The 24155-nt window shown below is 31.2% G+C and overlaps 1 protein-coding gene across 2 annotated transcripts; it reads left to right on the top strand.

Moving 5' to 3' along the window:
• The first annotated feature begins 139 nt into the window (after positions 1–139).
• LOC115881097 (tetratricopeptide repeat protein 39C-like) lies at positions 140–23945 on the top strand. 2 transcript variants are annotated; one of them, XM_030898467.1, is made up of 10 exons: positions 140–542; positions 623–814; positions 5783–5936; positions 9279–9384; positions 13111–13320; positions 13573–13741; positions 15368–15575; positions 15850–16089; positions 20368–20588; positions 23675–23945. In XM_030898467.1, the coding sequence occupies exons 1-10, from the start codon at positions 333–335 to the stop codon at positions 23780–23782; spliced, it is 1818 nt and encodes a 605-aa protein (XP_030754327.1). In that variant the 5' UTR covers positions 140–332; the 3' UTR covers positions 23783–23945. The 2 variants fall into 2 exon arrangements, with proteins under 2 accessions (XP_030754327.1, XP_030754326.1); XM_030898466.1 differs by having other exon boundaries at positions 9279–9681.
• The last annotated feature ends 210 nt before the right edge of the window (positions 23946–24155 follow it).

Below are 24155 nucleotides of genomic sequence, written 5' to 3'. Positions count from 1 at the left end.
AAATTAATGTTATTTTTAATTAATTTTCAAATAAGTATATCATACATTGTAAAATTTTACATTATTCCTGGAATATTATTTGAGTTAGTAATTTTATGAAAGGCAAAATCAATACAGAGAGAAATTAAAATTCGTTTTCTACTCCGTTTGACACTGGCATTGGAAACATCAATTTCCTTCTTTACTTCCAGTTTTCCTTGCTCAAAATTTTTGTTTTTTTCTCTGTTTATTTAGCGATGCTTTAGTTTCGTAAAAGCGGGTGCTACATTGCAATAAACTAAAATGTACGCTAATATTTTTTGTTGCGTAACGGGCGTAAATGGATAAGGAAAATGGCATATTCCAATCCAGAAATTCTTACTCCTAAACACTCCCAAGATGACACCGTACCATGCGAAGAAAAAAAGAAACCTGACTGGTTATTAGCCAAGGAAGGAATAAATTTAATTATAAATAATAACCATGCTGAAGCGGAAGCCTTATTTTTGCAATATCCCAACAGCTTGGTTATGTTTGCTGGATATTCATTTGCTGTTTTTATGGTAAAACAAGAATCATAAATTGTCTCCTCTACCATTACATTTAAAACAATGAATTTATAACAGAAATATCTTTGTTTTAGGACGCTTTGATGAGCTTTGAGGAGGAAAAACTTACAAAAGCAATATTAGTATTAAGGGAAGTAGAGAAACGATGTACTACTGAAAATGGCTGGTTCAAATCTATTTCTCAAAAAGTTTTCGGTGGTTCTACGGACAATACTCAATCAATATCCGATCAGATGGAAACTCAAATTATATTAGCTGATTCCCAGGTAAAAATCCTGATTTTTTTTATTAATTATATAATTTAATGTTTTACTGGGTTATTGATTTTAATAAAATTAGTGTTGTATATTGTATTAAATATATTCTAAAATTTCATCATATTCCCATTTTGTCACTGATATAATTATAAATACAAAATCTATGTATGACATTGTTACATTTACATTTTATAGTACATGGTCATTACATATGAAATAGATTTTTTTTTATATTTTCTTTTTATCACACAGAGTTAAAGAATATTTACACAATATGATCAAAAAAAAAACGGCGTTAACAATGGCTATGAAATAAAGACATAGATAAATGAAACAAGTTTAGATTGGAAAGTGCCCATAAGGACAATGTAAACACTATTTGGCGCTACTCTTGCAACGGTCGCGACCCAAAACTTTTGAAAATTTCGGAGCGGTTCGGCTTTTTCCGGAATTATATGGCCCAAATATTGTTTATTTAAATTTATTATTATTTTCGTTTAATTTTATAAATAAAATACAGTGTGTTGCATAAAGAAACTTTATTTTATATAAGGACGCATGTATGAAATACCTATAAAACATTGGAAACCGACGTTATGCCACGATCATGGCTGGGAAACTTAAATGCATAGATAAATGCAACACGTTTAGATTGGAAAGCCCGTAAAAATTTTGGGTCGCGAAATTATTTTGGGTCGCGACCGTTATACGCGATCTAGCGCTGCTATAGCGGTCGCTAAGAACAACGGCAAACAAAAACAGAAATAATTTTCTCTTGTCAAAGTCAGAATCTTCAAAAATCATAATAATCTTTCAAAATCTAAACCTCTCCCATTAAATTAATTCCGAAAAGTGTTTATAGATTTTTGCATAGATAAATGAAACAAGTTTAGATTGGAAAGTGCCCATAAGGACAATGTAAACACTATTTGGCGCTATTCTAGCAACGGTCGCGACCCAAAACTTTTGAAAATTTCGGAGCGGTTCGGCTTTTTCCGGAATTATATCGCCAAATATTGCTTATTCAAATTTACTATTATTTTCGGTTAATTTTATAAATAAAAGACAGTGTGTTGCATACAAGAAACTTTATTTTATATAAGGACGCATGTATGAAATACCTATGAAATATTGGACCGACGTTATGCCACGATCTACGATGGTTTTTGCAGTTCACAGCACAGCTTTTTAAATTTTTAATGCCACTTTTTCACAATTATCACCGGTTGGAGTAAATAAAACTTGAATTAAACTCACAAGATAGCAATTATTACTTTGAAAATGGACGCTATAAACACTTTTCGGAATTTCTTTAATGAGAGCAGTTTAGATTTTGAAAGATTATTATGATTTTTGAAGATTCTGACTTTGACAAGAGAAAATTATTTCTGTTTTTGTTTGCCGTTGTTCTTAGCGACCGCTATAGCAGCGCCAGATCGCGTATAACGGTCGCGACCCAAAATAATTTCGCGATTCAAAATTTTTACGGGCTTTCCAATCTAAACTTGTTTCATTTATCTATGGATTTTTGAAGATTCTGACTTTGACAAGAGAAAATTATTTCTGTTTTTGTTTGCCGTTGTTCTTAGCGACCGCTATAGCAGCGCCAGATCGCATATAACGGTCGCGACCCAAAATAATTTCGCGATCCAAAATTTTTACGGGCTTTCCAATCTAAACTTGTTGCATTTATCTATGAAGTTAGTTATTGTCAAAAGTAGTTAAAATCATGTTAAAATATTAAAATTTACAAGTTATAATTAGATATTTTATATTATTTCAACAACAAACACATAATAGTACAGCGTAATGTTGATATGCAGGTCCAAAACAAAAAGTGCCGTTATATTTTTCATTGTTTTCGTTGTCAGCCGCGGAAGTTTCAGTGATTTTAGTGTTGTCGGATATTTTTATTTGCGAAATAGAAATATTGCGTTTGGATTGCAAAATTAAAAGTGGAAGTTTTATTGCAATGTAAGTAAGCGTTTGTCCATTTTATATTTTACTTTTTTCATACCTACGACAAATATACATAAACATATTGAAATTTTATAGTTCGTTTTATTTAAAAAATGTTAGAAAACAAGCTTGTAATCCTGTAATTGACATAATTGTTATGTAATATATTCCATTTAAATGTAATATATTACTTTACAATTAAAAAAATGTAAATTTAAAAAATATATTAAAAATATATACAGGCATTAATTGAAATTTTTTGAGTGCGAACAAACACGAGAGGCGCTTTATTATTTACTTTCATTTCTTAACATGACAGATGAAGTTCTAAAGGGGAATGTTTTGTGATCGTCATTTTCTTTTTTTTAATATTATATTTTAAATTTCAATCTAAAGTGCAATGACTGTGTTAAAACCATTAATTTTTAACCGCACGGTGTTTTGGAAAAATAGATTTGATTGTCTAATGTGTTTCGTGCCTTTCCCTTGTGGGTTAAAAGATACCCAAATCGTATTTTTAATCATATCTCAATTTTTTTCAAATGAAACGAGGGTGGCTCATTAGCATATTTGGTGAAGGCATTTTTTACGAATAATTTTGGATCACATACTTGGTATTTTGAGTTTTGAGTCAAATTATCGTTACATTTATGGCGAAGGCACTAGTTAAAATTTAATATGCTATTTATTTAATTAAAAATATCAAAAGCTGACATATGATAAGTCATTCAATTCTAAATGCCATTTTCTATCAAATGAAGTAAAAAAAAACAAGAGTGTCATTTAAAAAACAAGATTTGTTGTCATTTTCCAGTGAAATAAGAAGTGACCAAAAATAATTGAATAGGTACATCAATCATTCATTTTCTGTCATATACTGACATACCAAATCTCGTTTTTAGCTGAAAAAATAAAAAAGTTATAGGGATGAGCCACTTTTAAGACGTACCCGGTATAAAATAAATATTACATTTTTTTAGAAATTTATGCTATTTGGATATATAGAGACTTAAATCAACCCGAAAATTTTTTCTGAGAAAAATTATAAATATCTTTTTTCGTATACAGGGTGGCGCACCTCATTCGCCTCGGTTGATTATACGAAAAAGGAAAGATATTGAAACAAAATATTTTATGGGTATATGTGGGGTGGCAATGTGCACAATTTAAAATTATTTTGAAATGTACAGGGTGTTTCAGAACTAAGATACATTTTATTTTTTCTTATGGAACACCCTATATTTTATTTCATTTTTGGATTCTTGGGCCCAAAAAAAGGTATTTATTGTAAGGGTTAAATATGTTTAAAATCTTTGGTTTTTGAGATATTTAAAGATATTTAAAAATACAGGCTACAATAGAATAGATTATTAACACTCTGTACATTGCTATTCAGAATTAATTCTTGTGCTGACCTTTAAGCCAGAGAAATAAATTTTACTGAAAAATTTGATTGCTTCATTTAATGTATACAGGGGTATCAAAAATTGCTGGTCTATTTTAAAAATTTATTTTATATAAAAACTTCGTTATTTCAAATACAACACCCTGTATTTTTTTAAATATATCGAAGCAGGTTCAAATGCTCTTTCAAACTATATTAGGGTTTCCTATACCTATCTAGCTCAGATTTTGAATAAAGAGCCATTTTTCAATAAAATGGCAACCAAGATGGCTGATGTCAAATTTCTAGTGACAGTTAGTAGCTATTTTGGAAATCACAATTAAATTTTTATAGCAGTTTATTTTTATTTAATTTGCCTACAGTAGTTTTTTAAATGATATTTATTAAATATGTATTTATTATTCTATCAAGAAAAACGAAGAAGTTCTTTCATTTATTTTACGTTCACTTGTAGATATATGGATTTTCTATAAAAGAGCCAATTATGGCAAATTCATTTTGTTTACTTCCAACTAAAGGTTTCCTGCCTACTAGTTTTTTTATAAACCACACTACCATAGCTCTGCGAAATAGAAAAGTATTTTTTCAAGGAACGCTTATCAGGAAGATTCCTATTTTGATATCTTTGATCATAAGCCCTTGAGGCCAATAAGCAATTTTTCTCACAAAATAAAATCACTAGTAACATATGAAACATATCCATTCGTTCCGCCAGTAGATACTGCTTTATTTTTCTTAATAAAATAATGAATACTTATTTATTAAACTATTGTAGCTAAATTTAAGTAAACTGTTATAAATCTAAATAATAATGTCCATAAACAAATGTCGATTTTGAAAAGAGTTACTAATTTCAACTAGAAAATTGCCATGGCGACACCAGCCATCTTGATTGCCATTTTATTGAAAAATCGCTTTTTATTCAGAATCTGAGCTAGATAGGTATAGGAAACCCTAATATAGTTTGAAAGAGCATTTGAACCTGCTTCGATTGTGTTGTATTTGAAATAATGAAGTTTTATGTAAAATAAATATTTATAATAGACCAGTAATTTTTGATACCCCTGTATACATTAAACGAAGCAATCAAATTGTTCAGTAAAGTTTATTTCTCTGGCTTAAAAATCAACGCAGGAATTAGTTCTGAACGGCAATGTACAGGGTGTTATCTATTTTAATGTAGCATGCATTTTTAAATATCCTTAAATATCTCAGAAACTAAAGATTTTAAACATATTAAACCCTTATAATAAATACCTTTTTTTGGGTCCAAGAATCCAAAAATAAAATAAAATACCCGGTGTTCCATAAGAAAAAATATAACTTTGGTATGGATCTTAGTTCTGAAACACCCTGCACCTTTCAAAATAATTTTAAATTGTGCACATTCCTTCCCCACATATACCCATAAAATATTTTGTTTCTACATCTTTCCGTTTTTGTATAATCAACCGAGGCGGATGAGGTGCGCCACCCTGTATGATTTCTTTTTCTCACAGCCTATATTCATTACACAGCCAGTCGACTTCGCTGGTTAACAGCTTAGATTAAGAATAAGTTAACAGTCAGTTATATTATAAACGGAGCTTCAATGGAAAACTCTTATCTTTTAGGTATGTCTAGCAATACTAACGTTCTTACAACAAGATATATCTGGCTATTTCAAAGGAGGATGGATTCTGAGGAAAGCATGGAAGGTATATCAGAAAACCTACAGGGAAATACTGAGTTTATATCGAGAGAGAATCGGAGAACTCCACTTACCTGGTATGTAAAATATACAGTTCATATCAAATAAACTTTTAGTGATTAATTTTGACCGGCACAGCGTTGCCCACTCTTATATATTTTCTTTTAATCAAAATAAAAACACTAAATCACCACAATACACCAATAAATCACCACAATACAACACTTTTACTTTTACACTGGACGCGCGTTTCGCTAACCATGTTAGCATCATCAGCAGATGATTATAAACTAAAGTACAATCTACAAGTTGAGCGTTTATATAGCGCTCAGTGGACACCGAGTGGGCGTGGCAAAATCTAGCCAACCGAGTCAGAGCCCACTGAGCGTAACAGTTAGATTTCCGCCACTAGAGTAGTAGGAACAAAGAACTTGAAGGAATTGGACCGTTGTCTCTGTTCATACTATCTTTACATTTATTAATTCTGGTGCTTTCATATGCATCTAATTGCCTGTAATTTGAGACTTGTTTAATTAATTTTAAATTATTAAGATGTATACAATGTTCTTTATCAACAATATGTTCGGCAACGCAAGATTTATCCGGTCTACCATATCTTATCTGAGCTAAATGTTCTTTAAGTCTAGTTAATATTGATCTTCTAGTTTGCCCAACATATTTCTGATTACAATCTTTACAAGAAATTTCATAAATACCCGACCTTTCCAGTGGAGATGTTTTATCCTTTGGATTACCTAATAATTGTTGTAATTTATTATTAGCACTATACACAAGTTTATAATTGACATTCTTAAAAATTCCTTTTAGACCACGATAACTCTCTATCAAACGGTATATAAAAATATTTAGACGTATCTTTCTCCACTTGAAAAGTCGAATTTTCAGAAACCATTAACCTATACCTACGTTTTCTAATTAAGTTATCAACTAGTGAAGGAGAATATCCATTACACTCAGCTACATTCCTAATGTAATCTCTTTCTATTTCATATCTTTCATTGGAAAGTGGGAAACTAAGTAATCTATGAACTAAGAAATTTAAACTAGCCATTTTATGTTCAACACTATGATGTGATTCATTAGGAATATATCTGCGTGTGGTGGTATTTTTCCTATAGATATCAAATTCCAGGCAATTATTAGTATTTCTAATAACTAATACATCTAGAAATGGTAATCTGTCGTTGTTCTCAATTTCATGTGTAAATTTAATGGAAGGGAAACGATTATTTAACTTAGAAATAAAATTATCTATGGTGTCTGAATGTATGTCAAAAACAGCAAAAATGTTATCCACATACCTAAACCATACTCTTGGAAAATACTCAAACTGATTCTTAGCCTCCACTTCAAACCAGCTCATGAATAAGTTAGCCAAAAATGGAGACAATGGATTACCCATTGTTGTACCTTTCCGCTGTTCAAAAAAGTTGTTATTAAATTGAAAACAATTTTGTTTCATACATAACGATGTAAGCTTAATATATTCAATCACAGTTTTGTTGTCGAGACCATTTGCGTTCAGTAATTCCTTCAAGTAGCCTAAAGTATGTGGAATTGGAACACTTGAGAACAACGAAGATACATCAAAGGAGACCAAAATTTCACCTTCATGCAATGTTATATCTTTAATTTTGTTAATGAATTCAATATTATTTTTAACTGAGAAAGAAGGTTCATGATCAGGTAAATTTTCGAACTCCCTTGATAACCATTTTGCCAAATTACAAGTCGTAGAACCTACAGCCGAAACAATTGGGCGCATAGACTTGTCCGGTGAATGAATTTTTGGCAAAGCATACAATTTTGGTAATGAGGGATTGGATACTTGCAATTTCCTCTTTAAAGAAAGATCAATAAGGGTGTTACATTCTTTTAGAGTTTTTTTAACGTCTGCTACCATCTTAGACAAAGGATTTTTTTTCAAATTTATGTAGGGGCCATTATCGATAAAGTTGTTAACCTTATCGTAATAGTCTTTTTTATCTAATATAACAACCTTATTTCCCTTATCAGCTTTTAGGTAGAAACAATCTTTGTTACGCAAACTCTTGACAATATGGTGCTCCTTGTTAGATTTTAATGATTTACTTGAAACGATATTTTTGATAACTGATTTCTACAAGCCTCTCTTGTAAATACTTTAGAAGCCTCGGGCAACATTGGCTCACCTTCTTAACAGCACTTAAGAGACATAAAGGTTCATTATTACCGCTTTCCCGTTCAAAACATTCCAATAAAGTTGCGATGAGTTTTTTACGGCTATAAAGCTTTATTTTGTACACTGCGCCCTAAAAGAGGTTCTATAAAGAACAATGCTCGACTGCGAGGTCTGCTAGTAAACATTTTCAAGTTTAAAGTATCACAACACTATATTATTTAAACCAAAAACTTGTAATACAAAACTGAAGTGCCAAAACAAATGACAATGTCAGGAAATAAATAAATGCGGCAGCTTGACATCTTTTACAGCAGAGCTACCAATGACTAAAGAAAATAAGGACATGTAACGCCCCTATACGGGCTGCAGCAGAATTTGTGACCTTAGAGATCTTTCTTTTGGTGGAAAACAATGAGTCATCATTTGGTCACCAGCGACAATTTTAGCGATTTTTAATAGTTTGTGTGTAGTAAATTTTGTATAAACTTTATTACAATGGTGATTAGTTGTTCAGCTTTCAAGTGTAAAAGCAGCAGCGATAAGAAAGAGCCAGGAGTTACGTTTCATAGGTAAATAAACAGTCCACTCCAACTTTTTAGCGTTTTCTTATTGAATTCGATAATTATTCTTCAATTTCAATTAACATCTGTATGTACTTGATATGTGCTATACGTCGATAATAGTTTTGTACCTTTTGTTAACATTTTCATACGTTTTTTTCGTAATTAATTAGGATGATACACCATAGGCGTAGTCAAAACAATTATCAAAAAATATAAAAACATGTGACACAACACATATACTGTTACACAACAAAATATATAAAACATATACTGTTACACAACAAAATATATAAAACTGTTTGGTGACATCGTCACAATTTGCTCTCGGGTGTTATTTGTCCTTGGATTCTTTAGTCTTTGAGAGCTACTGTCTGAATTCCCAGCGCAAAATTTAAATTTCAGGTAGTCGGCACGGCGCCGAATATGTCCATGATTGGCCAACAATGAATTTAAAAATCGCGCCCTCGACTACGCAACTAAAAAGTTTATTTGATATGAAAATATATACAGTGTGAAAAAAAGTTTTATGGTCAAGCGTGCTTTGAGCCTTGAAAAATATAGTTTCTTTAGCTACGTTTTAATGGCTTTGAATGATGACAGAACAACAATTACATTAGATCATTTTACATCGATTTTATATTATGTTGATTCTATAAGCACATATTTATTTTCAGATCCTGTCTTAAGTCCCGTCGGTTCCAGGGCTTCGAGAACGGCTCAGAACTTCGAAAACGACACACCTAGTCCCGAATGGTTGATACCGGAAACCTCCACCAACGGGTACTCCCCCCATTTTTCCTCAATTTCCCATTCCAAATCCTTGAATTTCGCCGGAGAGGTTCAAAAGACAGACAAGCGCCGATCGCAATATTGTATCAACAACAACACCAGTACCAAAAGTAAAAAATCCGGCGGTTTAAGTTTGAAAAAGTCGCATTCTGTTACCGAAGCCTTAAGCTCGAAGTTTAGTAATAATACCGGGGCTAGGAAGCTGTCGTTTGGGCCTTTTTCCAGTGCGTTATCTTTTACCTCACTCACCAGCTCTTTAAGTAACATTTTTCCTCTGGAAAATCTTAGGTAAGTATTAGCACAGATTAGGTATACTATATGTATACAGATAAAAACCTTGTCCCTAATTCGTGGTACGAAAATTGTTTTTTATGATGATGAGCAAACGAGTAAAATTTCCTGTGCGCAAAAATAAACTCGCGTTTAAACAGCGTAATAACTGGGCCGCCCAAGTAGCATTTTCACGACTTGCGACCACATGTTTACTAAACACAACGTTGGATTAGTTACAAAAAATAGTTAGCTCCCTACCATGGGTATTAAAATAAATTTAAACGTTTTTATAACGTTGTGCCGACGTTGGACTAGTGCTACAGCAAAGTAGAAGCTTCTGCGACGTCGAATAAACGTTGTCTTGTAACCTTTTTTGCTTAAGTGATCTTTAGGTGATTCGGACAACGTAGTTACAACGTTGGACAATATAGAGTTTTCCGACGTCAGTTTCAGGACCTATTCCAACGTTATGTAAACGTCGTCTGTTTTACTAATTCCAACGTTGTTTAGATTTCCTTATTCTTACGTTGGTAGGACGTCGAGTCACTACCTTTTGCAACTGTATTGAACCATAACCTTAAATCTTAAATTTTCACTTCATTGTTCTGTTCAGTCAGACAGTTCAGTGCTGTTTTTGTTTTTATAAAAAAACTTAATTAAAGTGGGACATAAGAAAGGTACATATAAAACTAAATTTAAATATACATCGACATATATTACCGATAGTTTATCCACTTCCTCGTTTATTTAGATTATAGAGGACGACACAAGCTAGACTCTAGGATGACTAAATTAGGCAATCTTGCGACTAGTATACTACCTGTTAAGGCCGAACTGCGACTTTATTAGTCCAGTATGCGACTACTCGAACTACTCCATCTTAATCTTCAAAACAACAAAGTGAAAGCCGCCATGTTGTTAAATAAGAAAATGTTTCGTTCCTAAAATAGCAATTCCTGCTTTTTGAATACATTAACTTGAAATATTTGACCCTAAAAAACACGCTGAAACAATTTTTTCGACTGCGAATAAATTATTCTCATTTTACTAAAAAAAATTCAAGAAAATTTTTAAAACTTCTTTAATTTCAAGGCCCATTAGTATTTTTCAAAGCAGAAACAATACATTTATCAATAAAGTTGTTTGCGTTTAACTTTTTTACCTTGGGTAACGAGTTACAGAGTCGGTTAAAGTGTTTCAATAATTATGATCTTCAAACATCCTCCACACTTAAATACTTTTGTTTTGTTTTCCTTCACTGCCATCTGACATATGTCTCTAACTAAATTATAAAAATAATATTTTTACTATAATTATCCCAATTTAGGATAAAACGCGACTTAGACGCCATATTAGTTTTGTATTTCTGTGAATTAGGATTTTAAACAACGTTGCAGTTTGTACTAAATTAGGCTTCTAGCCAACGTCGGTATCCAACGTCGTTTCGACCCAAAAATTATTATCCAAACTAGTGCAGACTAGGGTTGGCACGAGGTTGTGCCGACGTTGCGCCCCAACGTTTAGTCGCGTGACACAACGTTGTTCCGACGTCCAAATGCTGCTTGGGCGGTCAGGCGCTGTGCACAATTTTAGAGGCCATAAGTGGGCGTGCTATGTGCGCAAACTAGTAGCCTAACTAGTGCGCGACTCCGAAAATTAAAACCACGAAAAACAATGCTGTATAATCTGTGGTATTAGTCTAGTTAACTCTGTTACAATTACCAGTGTCTACCAAACTTGACTGAAATCTTATATAGGTATTGAAAGTTATATGGTCTGTTACAAAATAAAATGCTTAAATGATTAAAATAAAGAAAAAATGATTTAAAATTTATGACATCTATGATTATAAAAATTATAAAAAAGAAAAAGAAATTAACGAGATTTAAAAACATTATACATGGTTCGGCAATAGTGCGTAGGGCATCTGTAGCTCCTAGAATAAAAGACACTGGAATTTTGTTTATGTGCAAATCTAAAGTATGTACAAGGATGTATTTCAGGAAAATATTTTAACTTCTGTAGGGTGGCTCAAAAAAGTGTGAGAGGATTGGGATGATTTTTTTCAAATGGAACACCCTGTATATTATTGCATTTTTGGCTTTCTTACAGATTGCTTTACATAATCCTAAGATATGAGTAAATATATTTCGATAGTTTCTTAGATATTAATAAATAAATAAAAAATATATACCTATTTTTCAGCCTTTCTTAAAACAAATATTATAAATACAAGAACTGTCCTGAAATCAAAACTATATTAGATATTTACTTTAGATGGTCTGTACTTACTTTGCTATGAATATGGTAATCGTAAATCATACAGGATGTTCCAAATTCTACGCCAAACTTTCTAAAATATAAAATAATTTTTCTTCGTTTTTTTTAAATGGAACATCTTGTATATTATTTGTTCAATAGATGGAGAATTAAAAAACAAACATTTTTTGTATTTAGAGTATTTAAAAAATTTTAACGGCTTTGTCGCGGTATTATTTCATATGGCTCTTTCAAAGGTAAAATTTTTATCAAAGCCACTCAATAATTTTTCTCTCGTATTTTACCGTTGAAAAGGCCATGTGAAATAATACTGCGTGTATCTGTGAAACCATTTTAAATTTTTTGAAATACTTTAAATACAAAAAATGTTAATTTTTAACTCTCCATCCAATAAAAAATAATATATAGGGTGTTCCATTAAAAAAAACAAAGAAAAATTATTTGATATTTTAGAAAGTTTGGAGTAGAATTTTGAACACCCTGTATGATTTAAGATTACGATATTTATAGCGAAGTAAGAATAGACCATCTAAAGTAAATACCTAATATAGTTTTGATTTCATGATAGTTCTTGTATTTGTAATAATTTTTTAAGAAAGGTTGAAAAATTTATATTTTATATATATTTAATAATATCTCTGAAATGATCGAATATATTCACTCATATTTTAGGACTATGTAAAGTGATCTGAAAGGAAGCCAAAAAGGCAATAATATATGGGGTGTTCCATTTAAAAAAAATTATCCCGATCCACACATACTTTTTTGAGCCACCCTATAGAAGTTAAAATATTTTCTTGAAATACATCCTAGTATACTTTTGTTGAAACTGTTTGGCTTGCACTTAAACAAAATTCTCAAGTTTTTTATTCTATTAGCTACAGATGCTCGACGAACTATTGCCGGACCCTGTAATAGGGTATTTAATTTCTAATATACAGGGTGTTAAAATTTTCTGAAATATTAAATATACAAAAAATAGTGTGGAAATTTAAAAAAAATATACCGGAAACCAGAGATTTCCTCCATATGACTGCCAGGAACAGAACACCTACATATTTTTTTTATATAATTAATTAAAGAATCAGTTCTTGTTTGTTCATGTTTTTTTTATGTTAATGTGATTTTCTTGTGTTGTATCGATTATTTCACTGTCTTTTTCAGAGATTACCAAAATATTGACCGAGAGACTATTATCAGGCTCATGGGAGCCATATCTTTTGGCTATGGTCTGTTCCAGTTGGGTGTTTCACTCTTACCACCGTCGCTGATGCGATTGGTGAGCATCCTGGGATTTGCTGCGAATAGACAAAATGGAATTGCTTGCTTAATGTATGCCAGGATGGGTATGGATATGCGTGCACCGTTAGCCAGGTTTGTAGCATATCTTGTAGAAGATTGTTTGGTTAGTAATCTGCAGAGTTATGTAGAGAGGAGAATAAAATGACAGACACAACTGTCATTGTCATGAATCTTCTTGTGGGATAGACTTTGTATTATAGTTTTTCATATCTTGTAAATTTTACTGGCAATTATACTAATAATTTTTATTGAAAAATAACTGGCTCAAAATACAGCTCCCTAATATAATGAGTCCTTCTCAAAGTTTTTAATAATAAATTTTAGTTTGGCATTACTTTGGTACCACACAATAGTACGTCCATTTTACGCAATAGATGGTACCAACGTGCAAGCCGGTGTGGCGTCTTCTTTAGTACTCATCCAAGAATCAGAAAAGGAATTTTCCAACTCTGCCTTATTTCTATTTTTTGCCGGAAGAACAAATAGATTGAACGTAAGTATAGATAAAAATGTATACACGCTGTTCTAATATTTCGTGGACATAGAACTACTACGTATTTTTAAAATCAAAATAACTACAGAAGTAGTAACTAGTAACTAATAAAAAAAACTAGTAAATACTAGAAGGACTTTTTTACAAAAAAAAATCAGTCGTCGCGTCGGTGGAGTTGGAAAATATTTCTACTAAAATATATGTAGGGGTGGGGGTAGTATTCACCCTCACCGTACTTTTTCTTAATTTTTGTTCATGTCAAATGTTAGAGCGCTCTCATTCAAATAGGAATAACTCTTCTTAAAATATCTCAAAAAATGTGTTTATTTTTTAATGTTTGATGCTCACTTTGGTCCAATGTACTTATTTTTACTCTAATAAAACGTAGTAGTTCTATGTTCACGGAATATTGTCGGATACCCTGTATACAATCTGAAAAACCAAAGAACTGAATAGCAAATAATGATTGACATAGGATGTCAATAGCTTTTAGTAATCTGTTCTGCCCTTTGAATAAGAAGAGAAAAGCTTGATTTTCATGCATCTGTTGTCCGACGATACGATATTAATTTTATTGGTTGAATGTAAACACTTCGATTGGTTAACCGTTTCTAACCAATTGAAGTCTTTAAAGTCAACCAATAAATTTAATATCGGACCATCGTATCAACGGACAACGGACGCATGAAAATCAAGCTTAAGGAAGGATCATAATGCTATCCATGTATTTATTCATGCATGGTGGGCGGAAAAAGGACTCTAGGGTGGGGATCCTTGACAGTTCTGTTTGACGATTCATTTGACACATTTGAATTTGATTTGAAATTTAGGGGATTTATCAGTCTTTAGGGAGCTTATTTTATGTTATTTATTATTTATTCTACTACTGATAGTTGTATAAAGGTAGTAAATCTAGATGGAAATTGTGGCAGAACTTAAATTAACAGTGACACTATCGCGATTTATCGAAAAAGACTCTAAAATTGTTGGTTGTATAGCGTGCGGTAGATCTCGGCAAAAATCGAGTGAAATAATGGAACATCTTTTCGCTAGTAAGTGACTATATAATATACATACGTGTAGTAAACCGATCATTTATGAAATTCACTTAAATTAACTAATTATATATTTTTTCTTGCATTTTTGCTTTTATTTACTACTTGTCAAAGATTAGATGTCAAAGAATTTAGATACGTCAATTTGACTTACCTGCTTCAGTAGCGTATCGGATGTTTATGGTTATAAATAATTATTATAACTTATTCATTTTTATTAGAATTTTATATTTTTATAACAATTTTAATAACTACCAACATTTATTCACAACGTAAAATAAAAAAAAAATATTGAGTCTACCCCACGTCTACCCTACATCATAATTTTACATTTTTTAAATAAAATTAGAACGGCACTGATAAACCGGAATTTAAGTCGGCCATATTTGTGGCTCATCGCCGTGGACCTAAGATTTTTCATATGCTCCTGCCTTAGTCTTCTTATTCAAAGGTTCTGCCTGTTCTATGCCCTAATTAAAACTTGAGTCCATATTTGTAATTCAATACCTGACATTTTAAATACTTTATTGAAAATATATGGTACTAAAAAATATTATGCTTTTATTTTTAGTCGAATATAAATCAGGCTTTGTCGTGTTTTCAACGAGCCAATGAGCATGCTAATCACAGAGAGATCAAAATTCTATGTCTTCACGAAATAGGATGGTGCTATCTTATCCAACTGGATTATGACAACGCCAAAAATACCTTTTTGTATTTAAAGTGCGCTAGTAGATGGTCCAGGGCCTTTTATCTGTATTTAGCAGCAATATGTGCAGGTAATTGTTTTATTTTTATTTATATAAATATTCTAGATGTAGATGTAAATTGTATGATTAGACCTTATTTCTAAAACCTATTGTGTCACTCTTTCTTGAGATATAACATTGAGATATATCATACAGTGTCAAAGCTTTGACAAAAACCAGTATCTGAGATAACAGATATCCAGAAAATGACATAAAATACAATAACTAGTTTGGTACTAAAATTAAAGATACTCTCACTTGTCTCAATGGACAGACTTTAGTTCAAAATATTATTCATTTTTAGGTGCTACTCGAGATATACAAAGCTATAGCTTATTCGACGACTTCCAGCTGTGTTCTGGTGGTACTAGAGGAGGCCAACTAGATGAATTTTTAAACAGACGTTTCCAGTGTTGTCCCAAAGATGCAGAATCGGCCAAAAAACTCGATCCACTGTATTTCAGGCTTCTGGTTTTCGAGATGCTTTACCTTTGGAACACTTTGGCCAGCTGTACCACTTCAAATATACAGAACATTATTTCAGGTACAATGAGGAAAATGCATGTTTTTAAATAATGGTTTTAAAAAATAGTTCATATAATTACAAATTGAACAAAAAAAATCGTTGATATCGGTTAAGAAATGCTTCTAATATAAAATAATTAAATATTGTTAATTTAAATGGCCGGGCAAACGCTCTCTATGGCGCCTTGCCGCTGTGACGTCACCCGCCGTTCTTCTGGTTGAGTGGAGCCAGACGCGTGTTTATTTTACGTTTGCTTTTAAACGCTGTTGAATCCGAGTCAAAATTTTAGTTATTTGTGTTAATGAATACATAATTAGTAATTAGTGATATTTATAAATAGTAATGGATGAGCGAAAACAGAAAAAAATGGCCCAACGCCAAGAGAAGAGATGAAAAGAAAAACGTTAAATTATCCTCTATTTTTACGATTTATTGTTGTGAAGATCATTTTGATGTAAGTTCATATATTTATGTATATTGTCTTACATAGGTATATGAAATTTGAATGTACAGGGTTATTCGTTATATTTTGACACCCACATACAGCCTTAACTGCAAGTTTTAGAAGAAAACATTAAATAAGAAAGTTGCATGGTTTTTCATATACTCTCTTTTAAAATTAATTCTAGTTATACAGGGTGTCTCAAAAAAGGTGGTCCAGAAAATTGTACGTATTTTTCGCTTTTCAACTGTCAATATTTCGTAAACATTTGAAGATAGGTATAGGATATTATACATGAAATGTATCTAGAATATCTAGATATTTCCGAAGAATCCAAAAATATATAGGGTGTTTCACTTAAAAAAGTATATACTTCTAAAAGTATATATCATCAATTTTCTTCAATCATCAATACTTCACTCTTCAATCATCAATACTTCTAAAAGTATATATCAGCATATCACTTATAAAAGTATAGTACATAATTTTGGCGTTTGCTTATGGGACACCTTGTATAATATTTTCATTACTACAATTTATTTCCTATAATTTCGTAAAAAAACAATCTTTAAAAATAACAAGGGTAAGGGGGTGTCAATATATAAAAAAAAACTTTCTTTTTCACGCTATGCTCTAGAGTTATTTTTCCACGTACTAAACAAATATTTTTGTCTCTTTTCACTTCTACATAACCTACAGCATTATCTCCATACGTCTCTTTACCTGATCTGAAAAATAAGTTTATAACATTAATTTATAACTATATAAAAGTTCGTAACAGTAGGTACCTACTTATACTTAAATATGCCTCAGTACTACAAAGAATAAATGTTACATACCTCTTTGTTTTTATCCTCGTAATTCAGCACCAATAAATTGGGAATTTGTATTTATAAAAGCAGCCAACATAAAAGCATCTGATTGTGCTTTTGCAAAGCCGGAATCTGCCATTACTTAAAAAATTCTCAGAACACACAACACATACAAATAATAACTGCACAAAAAAGCATAAAAAGCTCCTTCAATCAACGCTAAAAGCAACAAAAATGTCTTAGTACGCCACCTAAATACGTACATAAACGGAACACGTCTGGCTGCTGCTGGCCATCGCGCGTCGACGAGAACGGCGGGTGACGTCAGACCAATAGAATATCGTTTCAATTCGCGAGGCGTCGCACAGTGGTTCAGATTGCCAAAAAGTGGCGCATAGGATATTTTTAATTTTATTACAAATTTTAGACTTAGTAGGTTTAATGGCGGATTTATTAACACGACAAAGTGTAGTCCAAGGAATAAACAAAATATATTTCAGACTATGTTTGTTTAGTATAAAAATAATAATAAATGGGGATTTTCTATGAATTTTATTTAAAAATTATGGTTTGAAAAATGCTTCGAACCTAGTCAAAAAAAGAATACCCATTAGATTAACTGGTCTAAATTAAAGAAAAAACATAAATTGCAATATACCTTAAATGGAGTATTCAAACTCATTTTGTTCATGACATGATTCACCACCACTTTCTTCTAGTTCCTCTTCACTATCTGATTGACAATAATATTCGGACTTCTTTTGCCGTCTCATTTTTATGTTCCTTCCTTAAATTAGAAACTGTAGCATATGCCAGAACTTCAGAGGTATAAGAATCTCTAATTCCTAGAAATAAATTGATTTTTAATCTTTGCCATTAATTAAAATCAATAATGCAATATTTGCAGCATTATGTGAATAAAAAAACATGTTTTCTTCTGTAAGATATTATAAAATAATTCCTTGGCAATATATACTTTTGATCTCTTTATTTTTTTGGGAGTTGGACAATTCTGAAAAAAAAATTCATCTTGAAGGGCCAGGGTCATCAAAAGATTGATTTTCTTTCATTTGAAGTAAATTTTTATTCAGCCAGAGACAATTGTTGGAAATAAAACTGCTCCAAGTATAATTACATTTCCTCCACTTTTCTGACCATTTATAAACAAAATTTTCAATTTGCTTTTTTTTGATAATATGTTAGGAATATTATTATCACACAAAAATGAAATAATTTCATCAATAATATCCGCTTCTGACCTATTATTAAAACCCATTTTCAAAAACCTCTCACATATTGATCTGCGGCTTATTGTTCCTAAAAATAAAAGGAATAGAGTACGGGAGAAACATGTGAGTCTCTATAGTTACACTTTTACCACTCCAGAGTTACTCAAAAAATATTAGTATAATAATTTAAGAAATTATCCATGGAACAAAAATAAGTCTACTGGTTAATTTAAAATTCTAATTTATATATCATCTACCTCGGGATCTCTTGGGGTAAGATACTTGTGGTAAATTAAACTTGGTTTGGCTTTAAAAGGTATTATACCTTTTAAAAATTATAAAATACAGAAGCGGAAATCTGCGGAGTTCTAAAGATACGCAATTTCAAAGTTTAATTTTTTTCAAAAAAACGCTCCTACTATGTTTGTGGTAACTACTCGCTTCATAAAAAAATATTTAAGTTAATAAAATTCTCTTAAAAAGTACTTACCTTGGTCTTCAAAATCCATTATAATTTAATTTATTTCCAAGTCTCTGAATTAAGAACCAAAATATATTAGCAACACTAAACCATTATCAGCAAATAACTGATATATTTAAACTACAAAATCTAACGAAAACAACATGCCTGTACGCTTTTTTATTACGATTAAAAAGTGGATCGTGATAAATTTGAATAAAGGGACCCATCATCTATTGAAAATAATAACATTGTTGAAATTTTCGAAATTTTTTTCTTGACCCCTATGCGTCGATTTTTTTTGAATCTGAACCAATGTGCGTTGTTTGCGTTATCTATAGTATTTTAATGGCCTGTTTTATAAAATTGTGGTATTGCTTTCAAGAAAAAAGTTTTTTTTGCATTTACACATATTTATTCTAATAAATTGAACAGTTTCTGGCGAAAAATAAAATATATGCATCTTCCTCATTGTTTAATTTTGTTTTGTATACACCCCATACATATTCCGGTATATTTTTTTAAAACTACGAATATTATTCTTTTCTATTTCTTATAATATAGTCTGCCATTCAGTTATGAAAATAAGAAATATATTAGCTACCTGTCGTCATGGGTAGTTATGGTCTAATAAGAGAAAGAACATTTTAATAATAGGGAAAATGAAAATATTCTCCACTATAACTTTTTTATTTTTTTAGGTAAAAAAAACGAGATTTGATATGTTAATATATGACTAAGGATTGATTGACGTATTCTATTGTTTATGGTTACTTCCTGTTTCACCGGAAATAACTACGATTTTTGATTTTTAAATGACACTAACTAAGCACTCTGAATATAATGACATATCATACGTCAACTTTTGACATTTTTGCTTCAAAAAAAATCGTATTTTAAATTTCAATCTAGAGTGCCATGGCTGTGTTAAAAACACTAATTTTTAATCAATGAGCCTTGGAGAAATAGATTTGATTGTCTAATGTTTTTCTTGTCTTGTCCAGGCCGGTTAAAAGATGCCCAAATCGTATTTTTAATCATATCTAACTTTTTCAACTGGAACGGGGGTTGCTCATTAGCATATTTGGAAAAGGCATTTTTTACGAATAATATTACGAGTCAAATTATCGTTATGAACTGCATGTTACAATTTCAAATAAACCATATGAGAAAATGTCAAAAGTTGACATATGATATGTCATTCTATTCAGAGTGCAATTTTTTATAAATTTCTTTAAATTCTATTTAAGGACTAATAATTGATAGAAAGAAATGTCAAATTTATAAAAGATAAAGACTATAAAATATACCTGTCATCAAACATATGTAAAATCAATTCATGTAACATTTCAGATTGCGAACATGTGGATACTTCTAAAGGCGAACCACGGATTGGTCTTTCAAATTTAATTTTGGGCAGTTGTTACACTATTGAAAAACGTAACCAAGATGCCGTAAAATCCTTTAGGAAATGCTTGGAAAGGAGATCTGCCGAACTTAATGATGCTGTCGATGCTCACATTTCCGCTTTTTCTCAGTTTGAACTAGGTTTCATTTTGATACAAAACGATCAGGTGAGCGTTGTTAATACAGTGTATTTGTTATTACTAAACATATTTTAGATGTCTCTATTTTGATTCCAGCTTGTTACAAACAGATTTTATTTCTATTTATTTAAATAAGAAATAATAAAAAATTAACACAGAAAACCATAACTCAGATAGATCATAACCAAATAAACTTTTAGTAACGTGATTATGCTTGACCGGCACAGCGTTGCCCACTTTTAAATATTTTCTTTTAATCAAAATATTTTAGGAAGCAAAAATAAATTAATTATAAATATATAAACAGTTATTATTTACATCAACAAAACTTACCTCCTTAACAGCACTTGAGGGACATAAACGGCCATTACTACTGCTTTCCCGTTCAAAATATTCCAATAAGGTTGCGATGAGTTTTTTGCAATGGCTATTAAGCTATCTTTATACGATTCGCACTAAAAGAGGTTCTAAAAAGAACAATGTTCGACTGCGAGGTCTGCTAGTAAAAAATTTTAAGCTTAAAGTATCACAACCCAATTCATTTAAACCAAAAACTCGTAATACAAAATTAAAGTGTCAAAACAAATGGCAGTGTCAGGAAATAAATAAATTAATATGGCAGCTTGAAATTTTTTACAGCAGAGCTACTACCTGAATCCCCAGCAGGAAATTTAAATTCCAGTTAGTCAGCCCGGCGCTGAATATGTCCATGGTTGGCCAACAATGAATTTAAAAAGCGCGTGTTCTCTATTACGTAACTGAATGTTTAATTGGTATTGCTTATATATTTCAAATTTGTAAAACATTTAAATACATACATATGTCAAGAGCTATCAAGACAAAAATCAAATTAAAAGTAACAAAAAAATGTGATCCCTTCCTTACTTTTTTTATTCAATTGTTATACGGAACTTCGATTCAGAGACGTTGTACAGGGTGGTCCGATTTTTTTTCGAGAAACATCGGCAGTAGTATACGGGTGTTGCATCGTCGGACGGGACGTAGGAAATCCCATGTAAATTTTAATGGGGTCAATTATTGGCTTCCCTAATTATTTTAGAGAATAATTCTATTTAGGTTTATTGAAGAGCACTAAAACCCACATTGAAAACAATAACTTTAGATATTTTTGATTAGCTTGTTTACGAGATATCGCCGATTTCTTTTTAAATATTTTTCCTTTCTTATGGCCCTGTATTTACTTATGAGCACCAGTCAAGGTAACTGTCAAATGAAGTTGTCATTTCAGAAATTTTCGCATTTAGTGCTTTATCATTAGTGAAAACTCATTCCTACATCGGATATCTTAAAGATGTATTTATAAATACAAATTAATATGAATTAAAGTAAAATAAAGTAATCAATTTCAAGGTTAATTATAGTATTTTTACAATATTCAATAACTTTAAAAATTAATAATTTATTAAATAATTAATATAGGTACTATTAAATTGTTAGAACTTTAGGATTTAAGATGTTTAAATATTCCTCCATCGACTGCTAGACAATAACCCAGGCGATCATAAAATTCTCTTCTTACATTCGCTAGTTGGTAAACTGAAATTCTATTGCATTTGGCAGAAATAGCATTTTTTAACTCGTCTAGATTTGAGTATTTTTTATCCTGGTATATCCTGTTTTTTAAATGGCCCCAGAGAAAGAAATCATTTGGCGAAATATCAGGAGACCTTGCTGGCCAATTTACTGTATGATTTAGGTCAATAACGTTTTCGTTAAAACTATTGTCTAAATATTCCCGAACAGCCAGGGTACTATGTGCCGGGCAGCCATCCATTTGGTACCAAACTTCCTGATTTTCCCTAGCGGCATCATGTAAAGCAGGTAAAATATGATTTTCGAGTAGTTCCAAATAATATTCTGCAGTTAAATTTCGCGTAAGAAATAATGGCCCGATAATATTGTGTCCGAATATCCCTGCCCAAACATTTACTTTCTGTGGATATTTCGTCCTTGTTTCGACAAACCTGTGTTGGTTTTCTTTGTTCCAATACCGATAATTTTGAACATTGGGTTCATTATTTAAGGTAAACGTGCATTCTTCAGTGAAACGTATGTTTTTTAAAAATTCCCTATCCGTGTTTGCTCTTTCCATCATATCAAAACAAAACGCCTGCCGCCGTATTTCGTCCCCATCTCGTAGCTCTAGGTTCTTTTCATATTTGAAGGAATAGTATTTATGTCGTTTCAAAATTCGAAACGCTGTAGTGTGATCTATTCCTATTTCATCCTCAAGTTTTCTTGTGCTGATCTTTCCATCGTTCTCTTCCACGCACAATAAAACTTCCAAGTCAGTATCATTTCTTGCATCTTCTCGTTGTTCCTGCCTTGCTTCACATCTGCAGTTATTTATTAGGGTACCTTTGGTCTCAAATCTCTGGATATTCCTTGCGATTGTAGATTTTCCAGGTATCGGTCTATTCGGATACAGAGCAGCAAACATGTCCGACACCTTTTGATAACTATTTCCTTCATAATACCATTTAATCATCAATACTTTTTCTTCGCTAGTGTAATTCATGGCTAATATTTTCGATGTAGGTATGAGTTTTTAATAATAATAATAAAGCACTAAATGATAAGTTTCTGAAATAACAACTTCATTTGACAGTTATCTTATACCTTGACTGGCGCTCATAAGTAAATACAGGGCCATAAGAATGGAGAAATATTTAAAAAGAAATCGGCAATAACTCGTAAACGGGCTAATCAAAAATATCTAAAGTTATTCTTTTGAATGTGGGTTTTAGTGCTCTTCAATAAACCTAAATAGAATTATTCTCTAAAATAATTAGGGAAGTCAATAATTGACCCCATTAAAGTTTACATGGGTTTCCTATGTCCCGCTCGACGATGCAACACCCGGCATTCTACCGATAAAAATAGGTAAAAATACAGGGTGTAGAAATTTTTACTTGGTTTGGTTAAAAAAAAAGTTCTACACCCTGGCTCACCGAAAGGAAGCATTTTAGGACATACATTTATACTAACTTTTTTTACCTATTTTTATTTGTAGAATATGCTGCCGAAGTTTTCCAAATGCATTTTGGGCCACCCTGTATTTTAAATTATTTATGTAAACTTTTTTATTTCAGACACGTGAAGAAGGAAGAGCGCTTTTGCAGGAAATAGAAAAATACAGTCGTTACGATTTTGAGTCTAGGTTAAATGTCAGAATACATTCCACTTTGAAAAATTTCTAGTTTTAATATGGCATAAAAAATGGTATTATTTTGTTATTAGATTGTCGAGAAACAGCTGTAATAAATATTTATTAATATGGAGATCGCAATGAACACTATATAAAAATCTAAAAATATTTTTACAAAAAAAATAGTTTTAATATTTTTTGACTGTCCATAATATTAAATGTAAATGTGTTGTTTTCCTAAACATATTTTTATTCTTTTTTTATTATATTTGCACGTTTTTCTTTTTTAATTCAAACTTCATTATTTTAAAACATTTTTCCGGATATTGTACTTAAATAAATTATTACACATGCCCACATAATTTTATAGATTAGTATTCCTAAAAATAAAAATCCTAAAAATAACGGATATTGATAAAACGCAT

The sequence above is a fragment of the Sitophilus oryzae genome, unplaced genomic scaffold (assembly GCF_002938485.1).
Source record: "Sitophilus oryzae breed Bouriz unplaced genomic scaffold, Soryzae_2.0 scaffold_169_pilon_pilon, whole genome shotgun sequence".
NCBI lineage: Eukaryota > Metazoa > Arthropoda > Insecta > Coleoptera > Curculionidae > Sitophilus > Sitophilus oryzae.
The sequence above is the reverse complement of the archived record's forward strand: the minus strand, read 5'-3'. Positions and strand labels throughout refer to the sequence as shown.

Coding starts and splice junctions, on each gene's coding strand:
- LOC115881097 (XM_030898466.1), top strand. CDS start 333: ATGGCATATTCCAATCCAGAAATTCTTACTCCTAAACACTCCCAAGAT. Junction 9,682..13,110: donor TTTCCTCTGGAAAATCTTAG/GTAAGTATTAGC, acceptor TGTCTTTTTCAG/AGATTACCAAAATATTGACC. Junction 13,742..15,367: donor GAAGAACAAATAGATTGAAC/GTAAGTATAGAT, acceptor TTTTATTTTTAG/TCGAATATAAATCAGGCTTT.